The 15,636-nt window shown below is 44.7% G+C and overlaps 1 protein-coding gene across 1 annotated transcript in view; it reads right to left on the bottom strand.

The window, feature by feature from the left end:
- BMP7 (bone morphogenetic protein 7) overlaps positions 1–11,111 on the bottom strand; it is a 47,484-nt gene extending 36,373 nt beyond the window's left edge. Inside the window, exon 1 of the mRNA XM_054218871.1 lies at positions 10,580–11,111. Coding sequence (XP_054074846.1) covers positions 10,580–11,111 — 532 coding nt within the window. The remainder of the gene's footprint in view (positions 1–10,579) is intronic.
- Positions 11,112–15,636: the final 4,525 nt, after the last annotated feature.

Genomic DNA, 15,636 nt, shown 5'->3' with positions numbered 1-15,636 from the left:
ATTTCTGTGGATATGGCATCTAATATTCTTGTAATTTGATTATAATGCGTGCCGCTGAGCTGCAGGAACTGTTGTAGTCAGCGGTCAAAGTTGTGTTCCCACCAATGAGAGGAGTTTTACACCACACGTCGGATGTGCTTCTCCTTTTCACCTGTCTCGGACGACAAATGATTCATCACACAGTGCTGAAATATCTTCATCTTCTCGTTGGGGCCAAGATTTAAAAGAGTGGTTACTCAAAGGCTTCTTTGTGAGTGGAAGAGAAAGATCTGTGCTGAGTGATTCTTTTTCAGCTCTTCTCCTCTGCAGTTTATTACAAGTATATTTGTGTAATTAGGGGGCCCAGTAGTAATGTTGTTAAAATACAAGCGGGCGCGTTTATTGTTTCCTCCAAAAGGAAACAACCAATCTCCAGCAGTTCTGGTTTTTCCCTGTCTCAACTGACCATTTACTGCTTTATGTAGCTAGCAGATTGTGAGGCTAAAGTTACTTCTTTGTTTTTTCCTATTTCTTTTTGTTAAAAAGAAGAAAAAAAAAAATTCCCCTCTTAACAAATGCTGGATTTTTTAAGGATATGGTCAGAAAGGGGAACTTAAACTCAGCACGATGTTTACAGCGCCACACAAGCTTCAGCAAAAGTGATGTGCAGGACTCGCTATTAACATCTAAAAAGTCCCTGTGGGATTATAATTGCTGCACGGTAATAAATAAAAGTAGCAAGATTAAAATGTTCAGAATATTTTTAGTGATAGAAGCAATTAAGTTTGAACCTTGAAAACGAGGGGAGGAGCAGCTTGCGAGCATCGAGCATGGGGGTAGAACAGATACGATTAGGAATTGATTCCCGATAATGGGGAATGATTGTTATTCGTGGCGTTACGGATACTTGGCTGGTGTACGGAAGTTGTTAAAATACTGATACAGAAGTATCTGAACACTACTACAGCCAGAATTCTGGTAAGCACCAGAATTCAGAATTTCTAAATCACAGTCGTTTTTAATCTTCCATTTAAATGATAAACCTGAACTTGCTTTCCCTCGGGGTGCCGAAGGACTCATTAAAGTCAATGGGCGTTTCGGGTACGTGAAATACTGCCAGCCCCGTTCCTCAGCCTCACGCAGTAAGAGACGTCTCTCTCCGTCGGAATTATAACTCCCAACTACTGATGCTGTATTATTTTATGAGCATTTTTTAGTAGTTCTCCCAGGGTTCTTCTGGTCTCTTTTAAAAAACTTTTACTGCCACTGTGCTGCGGGAAGAACAATTGGCAACATCAGAGGACCGAGGCAGCCCCTCCGGTGCCAACGCAACCAGGTGACTGAAGGCAGGATTTGGCCCAGTGGCTCCAGTAACAGAGCCAAAGCTCGAACTGATTTGATTTACAGCCCTCCCCTCCCCGAATTTGGTACAGACGCGGTGGCAGCTCCTCAGATGCTGTCGCTGGTGGTGACTTCGGGGCTGGGGTGGCCTGGTGCCGGGCTGCTCCAGCTGAGGACACAGCCCGGGGACATCAGTGGAGGTGTCGCCCGGACCAACATCGCGCGGGGAGGCTGCAGCCTAGCGAGAGGAAACGTTGTGCTCGTTTGAGAGGCGGTTGTGCTCAACACACAAAACTTTAAAAAACGATGCGCTGCGAGATTATCGGCCTGATCCACACAATGCTGCTCCCTCCCCGTAAAGAGCCTGAGGCAGCACTTGCTCGTTTTAATTATTATTTAGAGGGAAGCGGTGCCTTCCCTCGCCCCCTCCCTTTTTTTCTTAAAAAAAGGAAGGTAGCTTTTAAGAGCTTGCCATGAAGATCTAAGTTAAAGGATTTTCTCTACTACAAAGCCCGCATAGTTTCCCAGGCCAGGTGGACCCGATAGCACTGACTGCATGCTGAAAAATCTCATCCCCGCCCTTCAGGCACTTTAATTGTAAGCCTTTCCAGATACACTGGATAAACACTGTCAAAATGAACCTGAAAGGGTTGTTGTTGTTGGTTTAGCCCTTAAATAATTACGAGTTTGTCTGTCTAATTACAACATAATCTTGTTTAAACTTGGATGGCTATTTGCAGTATCTTTTAAATGAGGCGGAATCAGAACGAGTGAAAACCTGAAAATTTACAATTCTTCTCTTTTAAGGCAAGGAGAAAAGAATTTTTACTTCTGTAAAATTTAATTCAGCCTGACAACAAGGGAGTCTAAGTTGGAAGCTACTGCGGTGGGATAAAGATGATAAAGAATAGCGTGTGACTGCCGAGATGCAACAGAAACTTAATACTCTACGGATAAAATTTTTCAAACAGTTTAGAAATAGTTTAAGGTAATTTACGGGAAGACTTGAGTGACAAAGCACATTACTTGAAGTGCCTTTCCTTCACTAGGCACTTTCTAAATTCTTTCTCTTTCATTTCTTTACTCTCAGGAGACTTTTAAATCCAGTGAACCAAAACACCACTTTGTTTGTTGGTATAGCGCAGGGCTGGCACAGATGGCAGACACTGCACCTGTTCCAATAAAAGGGGAAAATTGAGAGATAAACCATAGCGCTCATTAAGAGGAATCTACTGAAACACGAACAATTTGTATTTTGAATATCCGCCAGGAATAAAAGGAGAAATACATAAACAGACCTTGTTTTCACCATCATCAGCTTAAAATAAATTTCTTTGAAGGGAATTTCACATTTGTTGCATGTACAAAGACAGTACATACCACTAAAGAAACTATGCTTATGCTTGAATTTCTTTAAGAAAACAAATGATTTTATCTAGCTACTCCTTTGAAAGAAAAAAAATCTGTTGGCAGTTTTAATCGAATCAGTTAATCCCCCTATTCCTTAGTTGTGGCAGCTTTTTCTTCTTTTACATTTTCTCCTGCTGAGTAATAACACATTCTTACAATCTATTTCATAATGACCAGAGAACAGCAAGATAAACAAAAGTCCTTCTGCTCATCCATTAATAAAGAACTAAAATTGTAGGAGGTAGAGCGAACCATAATACTGTTTGGACAGTTAGCAATAAAGTTCACTGCAAAATAGGTTTTTCTAGGCAGAAGGAATATGCTGTGCAACATCCGATCGGTTATCAAAAAATCTTAAATGAGAAGAAACATAAAGTAACAGCCACTCAAAGGATAAATTTCTTCCAACATTCGCCTTGATCATCAGTGGCTGTGCTGTTCAACATCCCACTCCTTCTCTCACACATACACACACAAGCATTAAATACAACATGTCATGAAAATTCCTAAGTATCACTGAATGTTGGCAGCCCTGCACTGTAAAGTCATTTATATAAAACTGTGGTTGGCAGCTCTCACTCTTCCATGGGAACAAATTAACATTGGCATTCCAAACACAGGAAAGTAAGGAAATTAGAAACACAGTTTATATTTGGCCAGTGCTTTGAAATACTGTACCATGCTACTGATGTCAATTAATGAAAAGCAGAATTTTGCGGAGAGGGTCTGGTTTTGAAACACATTAACACACGTTAAACATGTTTGCACAGGAACTGGATTGTAAGCATCTTGGTTCCAAAACAATAAAGCAATTACGCTAAAACTTGTAGGCTCAAAGTTGCCATTAATTCAGTCCACTCGATCTGGATCACTACGGGATTTTCACTGACTCCAAGACGTCGTCGACACAAACGTTTAAAAGAAATGGCGAGGCAGGGTATTGTGGGGCTCGCACATAGGAGCTCGCACCCGAGATCCTCTTACGTTACCTGCTGTAAATCAGGTAAATTTATGTATAAAGAATGGAACTGCACAACGTATACCCAAATAAAGGGGTCTCGGCAAACTTTGTAGTGTTCCTCAACAAAATGAGGATTTCCGAAAGAGACATCTCAATTAGAAACGGTTCAAACTTTGCTACCTGCAACCTTTTTCTTAGCGAAGATGTTTACCCACAAAATCTTAAACACTTCTGGTTTTCACATGTACACCAAAAAAATCTAGATGGCAGTTTATCTCCTGGCACAACTCCACTGACTTCAATGGAATTACTCCAGCACGGAATTTGGCCCTGCAGTCTTTACAACACGCTGTTTATTTGCACTGTGATTCAGATATTTTGATACCAGGAATCTTTCAGCACTGAAGTTTCTCCATATGAAATATGTCTTGGATTAAGAAATATCAGTTTCACATTTTTGTCAAACATTATTTGTTAAATTCTGTTTGTTGCAAAGATGGGAATTCAGCTGTAGTTCAACAACATGGATTGGGCTAATAATGATAAGCAGTGACTAATAGGAGCTAGTTCGTGTTTTGATTGTTTGCAGCAAAGGAAGCCTCCCTCAAAAACAATTTCAAGATTAGGAGAGAAAACCGTTTGAAGCTCTAGCAGAAACTACTGCCTGCTCATTATTTCAACACGGGGGCATTTCTTTGGCCCAATTCTGTTCTCAACTGTGCTAGTGTAAATCAAGAGGGAGTTTATGGGAATTACTTTGGACGTAGAGTTGTATAAATGAGACCAGAGGGCCAGCTTCAGTAGAAATTTGACAATTTACACCAATGAAGACCTAGCCAAGAATTTTCTCTTGGGTTTCCATTTTCCAAACATATGCATGTGCAGAAATTTATCCATGTGATTAGCCCTCGTGAGCAGTCCCAGTTACTTCAAACAGGTGTAGAATGAAAATCTTCATCCTGAAACTAATTTAGAGAGCTCTGTCCTTCCTTTAGAAGCTCCTTCCCTTTAGAGAAGTATTATATACATATAAGAGCATATTTTACTTGTATATGTATGTATATACAATGTATATATACGTGTAGTTACTTCACATGAGTATTTTGATGTGGGCCCCGGAGAGGAGGGCTGTACCACTGGAAAGGGCTTAAAATATCGTGTCTCTTAATGCCGTGTATCAACAGGTAGTCTCGATATTTATCTGCCACGCTATCAAGATTTGCTTACTTGTGTTCTTGCTCAGATGGCTTCATCCATCGTTGCAACTTCTCACTGGTATTCATCCAGTTAGAACAATTTAGAGGCGTAAAACTAAATGTGTTATCATTTTAACCACAAATTAACAGTTTCCATATAAATATTAGCATTTCCTCACTTGGTTCAAGGATAGAAGCCATAATGGCACTAACAGTATATTTGATTTAAACTAATTAAAAACAGAGGCTCTTGCAATTTAATATATTGATTTTACCAGTGGGACTTAAATCTTTTATAATAAGTGTACACAGCTGCACCACTCACCCACCGCCACTTTTAAACCTAATCCCCGCATTCCTCCTGACAATAACATGACAGGATCCACACATCCCAGTATTAGCCTTAACCCCGGTGACACTGCCAGAATGTATTAAACTAAAACATCGCAGTGTCCTATTTAAAAGGAGCCTGTCAACAGCTCTGACTGGGCTTTAATAGTTATAATCTTTTTTTTTTAATTAATGTTTCCAACCACTTGTGTAACCTTCTTTCACACGTCTCTCCCCCCGCATCCGAAAATGTGTTTTGAGCTTATTTACAGGCGAAAACGTAACGCCTGGTTTCCCGCTGCCTGCCCAGGGGCCGTTAAACCTCCTTTGCCAAAGGAGCGCTGTGGGGGGGATGCACACAAACGCACACGCGCACACACGGAGCGCGCGCACACTCGGGTGGGAGCAGGTCCTGCACGCTTCACTTGTGCCCAACTCCCGTTACAAGCGTCACAAGATCTGGCCATCAGGGCTTGTCTCCTTCAAAGCTCTTGACAAGCCCTTGTGTTTTGGCTTTTAAACCCCGGTCACTGGAGAGGGCTTCACCTCCCCGGGACAGCCTGTGTGGGAACGCGGGACAGACCCTGCTTCTGGGATAAATCCGCCGCAGAAGCACGCAAGCACAGGGGGACAATTTCCACCTCCTTTTTCCCTTGCATGAGGACATCCATCCTCAGCTGCTCCGTTCTCCGCTACCACCGCACCCGTATGGTGCATGTAAATAGTTCAGTTCTGCCATTTTGCACCTGAAAATTGGAAAATGAATTCATTCCTCTCTAGAATAGGTCTGTACATTCAAAGAACCGCCGCCGGTTACCTGCTGCGCGGTCAGTGTACTCCGTACCTTTAGCTTGCTGCAAGCTTTCTACCTTCACTGATCTTATACCACTGCGCGCTGCACATATCCATACTGTCCAAAACAATTCCAGGATGTACCTGTTCAGGCTTGAGAGGTTCTAACAGCCCTAGGTGGAGGAAGGGAAAAAAAAAAAAAAAAAAAAAAAAAAAAGAAGGAAAGAAAAAGCCGAGGGCTTGGCCTAATGTATGGACAAAGCATGTGATCATGACCAGGCATCCAGGGCTAACATTTAATCTGCTTTGTTTCAAGTGGGAAATATGTGAAGATCAAATAAGTTCAAATCCAGGTCAAATATCCTTGAAAATCTTTGATTTATATAAGCAGGAAAATGAGGTTTAAAAGAAGTGATTATGAAAGGGTTACTAAAAACACAGCTGTACGCGTACTCTTATATCTGAGGCTCTCCAAAGAAAAACTGTGTGACATCTATATTAACCTTTGGCTGTACACCAATGAAGGCCTGTAGTGAGCTGGAATGCAAGGCAGCCCCTTCCAAATTTTAACACAAGCCAGGTTACAGCTGCAAATGCCTGCAGCCCGTGCTCACTTTATAAAGTATTCCCCGAAGGAAATTTTTTAACTGTTATAGAATCTTTTTCTAATACCCTACAGTGTTAAAGCCTGTTATTAAAGGGCAAAGAGATGGTTCTCCATGCCAAACACTTGTCAACAAAAAGGATAGCCAGATGGTATGAAATAAAAGGAAACTTGGGGGCTCTTCAGCTTCTTGATTTACATTAACAAAAGCCACTTTCATGTGCTCCTTCCAAGAATGACTAATTCCCCCCCCCCTTATTTTTTGCCAGGATTAAACAACGTTGTGCATTTTATAATCAACCGCGAGACAAATTAACAAATTGCGTTATCACTTGTGCCGACTCTTTTAAAAAAATATTCTAGGGAAGTCTGTTTACCAAGGCAAGATTACCCACATAAGGACAACTCAATTATTTTTAGTAGAGAGGGTCTAAGTAATCTAGAGGATGTTTACTCCTTAGTTGCTGTTTATAAACTTGAAATTAAGCTTGTGCAAAAAATGCTTTGCATTTTTTCAGTTCCTAAAATGGATCAGTTTGTAAACTGTACTTGGACAGGATCCTAAATGAAATTCCAAATACTGAAATTATAGTAATAAATTTTATAAAATTAGCCAGTAATTAACTGGCTAACTTAGTCAGACCACTGTGGCTAAATTCTCTTTTAATTTACATGTAACTTCATTCTTGACACAAATCCATTCCCCATCCATCTTAGCACAGGTGTAAGCTACGGCAAAACGTAGCCTGTGAATTAACTGGTTATAAATCTAAATCTAATTAATTGTCAAGATTTTACAGTAACATTACATGCATAGTACAAAGCTCCCTGCAACACAACCCTGAGAAGGAGCACCTGTATTCTGGTTCCTCCCTACCAATACCCGGTATAAATTCTCTGGAATAAATATACACAGTATCTCCATAGAAATCAAGGGGGGGGGGGGTGTTGGTTTTTTTTTCCTGTGTGGCCCAGTAAATCTTGCAATGTAAATCTTTATTTCTCCTTTTAATATTTTTTCCTCTAAAGTTGTACAACTAGATAGACGAAGAATCCGAATAAAGCAAAAACCAAAAAAGTGGTTTCGTAGATTGGCGTGTGGAAGCCTGGAATAACATGTTTTATTTATTGAAATTTAAAAGCATTATTTCTTTGCTCATTTTTACTTCCTCCATCCTAAGATGAAACTTATTATGCTGTGACACTTCCTCATTGTGATGGCTCTCGTATAGTAATAACAGCCTACCTGTGAAACGCAATGCTCACAGAGTAGCTCTTACAAAACTAGGACACAGTTTACTACAGTCTGCATCTAGCAATTCAGCTCTGCTTTAAAAGGGAGCATTGTCGAAAGTCTCCCAAAAAAACATCAGTTCTACAACAGATCTTCTAATTTTCCCTGAACGTCATAGAAAACTGTACATATCGAAGCAGGTGGTGTATTTGACTATATACGGGAGCGAGTGGCTGGTCTAATTCATTAAAACGTCCATAAACAAGCCTGTCTTTGTCCTATAAAGATGAAAGAACCAACGACTATAAAGGGATGAAAGGTGTGCACAGTGATGAAGAAAGCTATTCTAGATCTATGTCCTTTTTAAACTCGTCCTGGCATGCACTGTTGACAAGGGAACAAAACAGTACAGATAAACCTCCAAAATGTGGCTTGCTGGTAATAATTCCACCTGTCCTTCTTAAAAGTATGGGATTTTGCCTGCGCTCTTAGGCACTGGCCATGCTGACAGCAATTAAAGTGACAACAAAGCGTTTTGCAGAAAGAACACTTTTGGATTTCTAAGCCGACTACAAAAGCCAGCAGGTCGAAATGAATGAATATATCCACGACCGGCATCACATCGCATCGGGATGTCGATTATTGATTACGTGCAGTTGGTACAGGTAAAACCTGCTCTATGAGAAGTTCTCACTTAGACACAGACATAGACAAAATGTAATTTTTATTTCACAGTCTGGGGATCGATCCCACTCATTTGTATTCAACATAATCGTGAACCTGAACATTAATTCCTTTTATGTAAAACTTCCATGGGCTGCAGAGGAAGCACAGGACGGGAGCGCTGCAGTTTCACTGATGAAAGTTACGCGGTAAATAACTACACGGGAGGAGCAGAGCTGCTTCCCCAGAGCTAAGCTCCCTTCCATTAGGTACTTACATGTTTCATAAAGCTTCTCTCCTCTCTACCGCAATGGCAACAGAAGTGTGAATTTAGCTATTGTTATTTCAACATCCTTTGTCTTCTGCTGGGGACTCTCCCTGCGCTCTGGCTGTACACGGTGTAGGACCCAAGGACCACAGAGAACAATGTTAGCGAGATCCCTCTTATCTCTAAAGTCAAATATTTGACCGCCATTGGTACTTCTGGCTGCTCAAATATTTGATTTTAAATGTATCATTGCTGATCGGCTTAAGTATCTAGCAGCAATTAGACAACCATGTGTAATACCAAATGGAAAGCACCAGCGCGCTCCGAGCGCGCAGCCCCCGGGCCAGATGTAATTCCGAGCTTCCCACTGTGAAGCTTATGGTAGTTAATAAGGAGGTGCAGCTCATGCAAACTGGAGATCTCCCACAGCGTCCCGCGCCTCCCTACCATGCAAGAATTGTCCCAGGATGGCTACCGTGTCTAATAATTATTAACGTGTGTCACAGAACCTTTACAGCTACTGATCTTTTTCAGTTAGTTAAAGCGCTGGGATTAGAGAGGTGGTGATTTAGGTGGTGATTTAATCTCTGTTGCCTCTGAAGTTCCAGACAGTGGAAGTGTCCAGAACAGTGACATCCATAAAGGCGTTACTGGATTTACTGGCGATGGGGGTGTCTGTAATCCCTAGCGGGCTACGTGACAAAGATGGGCTCCTCCTGCTCTTTGCGTGTCCCTTTGTTTGGGACAAAGTTTGAGTTGATCTTGGTTTGGAAATACTACTCAGAACGTGTCTTGAACTTGCCGGCCCCCAATCGGTACGTGTGGTGGCTTTGGAGCTGCACATGACAAGGTCTAAAAATGGACAGAGTGACCCAGGGTCTGTAATTATATATTTAAAATAGAATGCTCATCCTAACAATGTTTTACTCAAATCCGTCCAAGTCGGTCCACACGGGTGTGCAATCTACAGCAAGCAAATAGAAATCAGATTGGGCTGTGGCATCCAATTAGAGAGGCCTAGCGAGCCGCATACAAAGCATGCCAACTTTCATATCATTTGCATAAACCCATCCACATGTGCTTGTGAAAAGAGGCGAGTTAGCTGCATAAACCAGGGTCAACGCAAAAAGCTGCAGGAGTAAATAAGGATTTACTGTGGAATCCCTCTTGAGCCATTAGGAAAACATGTGCAAGCCCCTTCAGCTGCAGGAGCGCGGCGCTGGGATGCCACAGGGAATTATCCGTCTAGGCAGCCCCGATGGCTCTGCATCCCGCAAGAGTGCCAGCCTGGTGCTGGGAGCTGTGTCGGGACCCGTGGTCCTGCCTGGGTTTCGTGTCTTCCGTGGCAGTGCGGGATGCCTGCTAATTGTCCTGTTCAGCTCCTACCTGCACATCCAATTTCTGAGGTGCGGCAAGTAACTATCAAAGGCAGAAGACGACAAAGAACTTGGTGTGTCGGTGTGCGGGGTGTTGCAGGGTGGAGTGCGGCCAGAGCTTGTGGCTGTCCAAGTGCTGTGTGACAGTCAGAGCCCTCTCCACGTTGCTGCCGTGTAATTACCGCCTCGCAAAGCAGCCGCCTTTCCAAGGGCCGCTACCTGCCTTTCCTCGCCCAAGTGGGCTGCCACCCATGATCGGACCCACTGCAGAAACAGCTCCCTACCAGGTGGCCACCTGCGCCACCAGTCCCTGCCCTCCCCTCGGTGGCCAGGGCCCTGCTCCAGCCTCCCCCCCCTCCAGCACGGCTCTCCCGCCCGGTCATCCCGGCTCCAGCCCCGGGGCCTCGCCGAGGGCAGGCACTCACCCAAGTTGACGAAGCTCATGACCATGTCAGCCTCGGTGAGGAAGTTGCTGTCCTGCAGGCTGGCCAGGGGTGGCCCCTGGGTGCTGAAGATGGGCTTGTAGGGGTAGGAGAAGCCCTCGCCCTCCTCAGCGGCGGCCCCCGCCGCCCCCTCCTCCACGGACATGGCATTGTAGAGGTCCAGCATGAACATAGGGGCCGAGTTGTGCTTGCCGTGGAGGTGGGGCCGCGGGCGGTGCGGCAGGCCGAGGATGGAGAGGATCTCCCGCTGCATCTCGCGGCGCTCGGGGCCGCGCAGCCGCCGGTGGATGAAGCTGGAGTGCACCTCGTTGTCCACCGTGAAGTCGGCCAGGACGCAGCGCAGCCAGAGGGCGGGGGCGGCGGCGCCCAGCACCAGGAGCCAGGAGGCGGGCTGCCCGCGCCCCGCCGCCGGCATCGCGGCGCGGCGGCGGCAGCAGCGCTGGCGGCGGCGGCTGCGGAGGGGCGGCGCGGGGGGCGCGGGGCTGCCCCGCCGCGGGACGCGCCCCACCGGCATGCGCGGGGGAGGGGGGCGCGGAGGGGACGGCGCGGCCCCCGCGCTCACCGGCGGCCCCCGCGGAGGCGCCGCAGCCCGCTCATGGCCCGGCGGGGCGGGGGGGGGGGGGGCTGCCGCCTTAGCGACCCCGGCCCATGGAGGGAGGAGCGGCGGCGGCGGCCCGAGGGGCTTCTCCCGGGAGCGGCGCGGTGTCTGCCCGCGTCCCGCACGCCGCGGCGGAGCCGTGTGCGCTGTGCGGCTCGGGCGAGAGGCAGCGGGAGGTTGTCTCTGGTGGGAGGAGCAGGCTGGAAAACCCAAGCGCTCTCGCTCGCCCGCTCCAAACCGCTTGGGAAGAGGGGAAGGAAAAAAAAAAAAAAACCAACCTCTCTGTGTAACTGCCTCGAGGAGGAACATCCGATTAGGTTGCTTTGCAGGATGTTTGTGGAGGTTGCTGGCTTGGGGGAGAGGGTGAGCCCGTCCCAAGTGCTTAAATTAACCTGCACGTAATTAAGGAGAAGACACCCCAGGAGGGAGGGTGGTTTATGTGTAAGGAAGGGGCCCGAACTCCCAGAGAGTTTATAGATGCAAGTGTATCGTCTGTCTGCACGAACATGCATACTCTTTTCTTCCCTACCGCCCTGTTTTTTAAAGAAGTACAGATGGGGAGAGACTGTCCGGGACAAAACCAACAGCACTGGATTATTTAAAATGTGATGCTTATATATCCACGCATGTAGGCACGTATGTCTGTGTGCATAGAGCCCCAGGTCACTTTTTCCAACTGGCAGCGAGGAGAGTTAATGGAGAAGCACAAAAAATCCAAGGGGGGAGTTGTCATACGACAGTTGTAAAACCAGCAGCGTTTCCTTGGAGTGGAACCATCAACCTGTGCACACGGGTAGTTTACGTCATTACATTATCCTGCTCTCTCGCCTTCCCCTTTTCCTCAGCTCTCTGGTCCACCCCTTTGTGGAATACTGGCTTGTGATGGACTGTCAGCTTTCTAAAGCAATTACTTTTTTTTTTTTTTTAAGCTCAGTGGGTGTTACATGTGCTGTAATGGAGCCCCAGTCCTTGTTAGTCCAGGTAGATGTCTACTGCAATAGTAAATAATAATAATCTCAGATAACAAATGCAGACTACTGCTTCCCAAATCTTACTTGGAAAGCAAGGGGAAGGCAGGATGTAAGGGTTTATCTGGGTCACCGAATCCAGCCCGAGGTAACTTCAGAAACCGTGTATATACGCACTAAGTTTATGCTGACATTAAGATTCGTTCCTTAGGCAAAAGAGGAAGAAGAGGGGCAGGGGATAAAGGAGGTCAGTGGGGTTTTTTTGATAGGTTGTTCATCTGATGTTTTCAGACGAGCAATATCCAGTAGTATCCAGCACCAGGTCCCGCATCTGTTCTGGAAACTAATATTCAGCTCTTTATGTTTAAAATCCTTGTGTGAATGGCAGGTAACTAGTCAAAAAAGCCTCATGGGAAACACATTGAGTGATTTGGTGTGTTTGTATGCATGCATGTGCACCTCTTAATAACAGGGAAACTGAGGCATGACACAGAAATGACTCAGAGCTATTGAAATAGTGGTGGAACCAGCATTGAACTTCTCCCTCACTCCTAACCCACGTTTAGGAATGGCTCAAGCTCTGGGAGGATGGGGGGGGAAAGAGGTTGTGAAGCCACATCCACCTTAGGTAATATGAGAGCACTTGCTAAACTCACTGGTGGTAATGGGGGTGCTCAAATGCCACCCCTGTAACTGCCTTCCCGTTGCTCCCCACTAATAAAAACACCAATACCTAAGCAGTTGCATTTTGGATGCCCAGTTAAGATTAACTTCTCTAGCATCTTTTGTACTTCCTGAGGAGCAGCACTAACCTGCTCTTAGCCAGGCAGCTATTTGCCTAAACTTCTCTCTTGCAGAGGGTGTGGTTTCTATCTACATCAATTTAAGCTGATTTAAAGCCAGGTTCCTCCTGAGAAAGATGTTTTTTTTTCTCATCCCACCCCAGCCTGGACCTTCAGCTGTGCAACCCCACCCCTCTCGAAAGCTGGTGCTGACCTTTAACATCCACACACAGGTCAGGAAACCAATTCTGGTTTTAAAAGTAATCTTTTTTTAACCATTTATGTATTTGGTTTTGCTGAATTAATTTTCTGCTGGATCAGCTCCTTGTTCTGACTGACTACGTATTGTGCTGGAACTAGGGAGGCCACAGGAATGCACAGCTGGGGGCGAGGAGAGGGTGGCTGGGCTGGGCTGGGCTGCCTTAGGTTGGCTTAAACTGATGGTGGAAGGGCGGACAGATGATTCAGTATCCCTCTGCTCTCCCTTTCGGCTGCAGATAGCTTGATTTCCCTTTCTTTTTTGTTCCTTGTGGGCAGTTAATTTTTCCCCAGTTTCGAGTGTTGTCTTTTCATCAAGCAGCAGTAGGGCAAGGAGACTCGCCTTTGTCATGGACAGTGAGATTAAGAAATCTGTAAGGATGGAACAGCGGACTGGAGAGCAGGTGTCTCTGCTGCCTCAGTTACTTACACCTGAATTGCTTGTAGCTCACATTTAAAAACTGACTAAATTTCAGGTCAGTGCCATGCTTCAGAATGATATCACTCTTTGAGAGAAAGAAAAGAAAAAGATAGTTTGGGGGGTTTGGATCCTGGCTCCTTAACACCTCAGGTAACGACTGTTGAAGCTGTATGTGTCACTGAGGAAACCGCGGAGAAATAAAAGTAAACCTTGAAACCCTTTGATTTGACAAATTTATTGAAAAAGTGATGTTTGAATCTATTTCCTTGTTATTTTATCTGTTTAAGTGGCCTGGGTTTGGCCACATTTAGATATCTCCTGATTCAATGTGGGATATGCTCTTTAAAGAGCGGGCAATGCTGCAACTCTGTCCTTTGCTTTCATAGGAATAGTTGTGAGAGTTTGATCTTTTATAGCAGTGTTTTCTATGATCCCATGGCGCAAGGTACAGCATTACATAAATGCAAGATAGTTTGCAATGGGGGTACTGCTTGCATGTATTCTTAAAACAGCATAACAAAAACACTCTAGAAGTGTGCGATGAGAAAGGGAATCTGTTAAAGAGTAATTTTTTTGAACGTGAGGTCCTCGGCTCTTGACTTCAGCCTGCTTTGGGGCACAACAAAGAGCAGCCTTTATTCTGCTGCCTCCAACAAAGGATGATGCAGCTCCAACTGCAGCGGTTCAGTCCTCAGAGCCGAGCTTGAATTTCAAACAGCAAAGGCACAAACTGGATTGCCTTTCTCATGGGCCACGTCTTTCTCTTCCCTCCTTTCTTGCCTGCCGCGTAAAGCCCGTCCTGCTTCCTGTAGGATCAGTTGCACACAGGTCGCTGAAATATTGGCACCCTCGTGTCATTGTCTTCTTCCTCCTCCTTCCTGGATCAATTAAGAAACCAGTTTTTCCTCTTACTCTTCTCTGCTTCTCTTGTCTGTCCTCCTCTTCTTAAGAAGGAAAAGTAAATGCTTATGATGAAGTAATCCCTGTGTGTTGGCACTTGCTGCTTCAGATAATTTCTATGAAAACAAACTCCCAATGTTTCTGAGGTTCTGCGCAAGCCACATTACCAATTGAGTAACTTTTTGATCTCTTTGAGCTTTGCGTGTACGCTCTTATCTGATTTTTGTACCAACTACTGCCATTGTTTTTGTTTGTGTGGAAGTCAGTATAGTTGGAAGCATGTATTTAAGAGATGAAGGGTCTAATTTTAAAACATGAAATGCACAAAAATGTGCACGTTTGTGCTTGACGAATTTGTATGTGCTGCTGTCATCATCGTGTACCTGTATTAGGCGGATGCCAGTGGCAGAATTTGGCCATTTGCATTCAGTTTTACCAAATGGCAGGTAAAAAGCATGGGTTCTGCTCACAAATTCATTTCATGACTCTTTAAACATCAGACACAAAGCATTTTTTCCTCTTTTCTACTGAATCAATTTCAAGCTCCTTGCCTTCCGACTTTGATGTCCTCTTTTTAACTTTAACCATGTTTCTTTTCCATTCTGGTTTGCATCTTCTCTCATTTGTCTTGAACAAAGTGCAAGTCCTAAATTATAGCAAACTTTTTTCTTCTTCCAAATATTCCCACTAAAATAGCATGTGTTTGGGGAATTTTGAACCGTTCCTTTGGGCCCTGTGCTGCATGCAAAACACTTACGTAACAAAAATAATAGCATTATTATTTGTATAAGAATGCATAATTAGCCTGCATATTTAATTGCACTATATTGGATCATTCTTATCAAAAGTTTCTATTCATCTCTTCAGCATTATTGCTGAGAACGTATTCACCAACATGAAAGTAATCGCATTAAGGGTAAGCCATTGTATTAGCTCTAATCCAGGAATTTGAGCAGATCTGGGTTGAACTGTGCTGGGCTGGACTATACCGATTATGTTATCAAAATGAAGCATTGATGCTCGTAGCTACTGACCAGAGGAGAGTTCGAAATGAAATCTGTGTTTGCAGGTATGAAAGGGCGTTATTACTTCTGGAGATGCTCGTGATAGCT

Source organism: Rissa tridactyla, chromosome 12, assembly GCF_028500815.1.
Source record: "Rissa tridactyla isolate bRisTri1 chromosome 12, bRisTri1.patW.cur.20221130, whole genome shotgun sequence".
In the NCBI taxonomy this organism is placed as follows: domain Eukaryota; kingdom Metazoa; phylum Chordata; class Aves; order Charadriiformes; family Laridae; genus Rissa; species Rissa tridactyla.
This window is presented reverse-complemented; position numbering and strand designations above follow the sequence as displayed.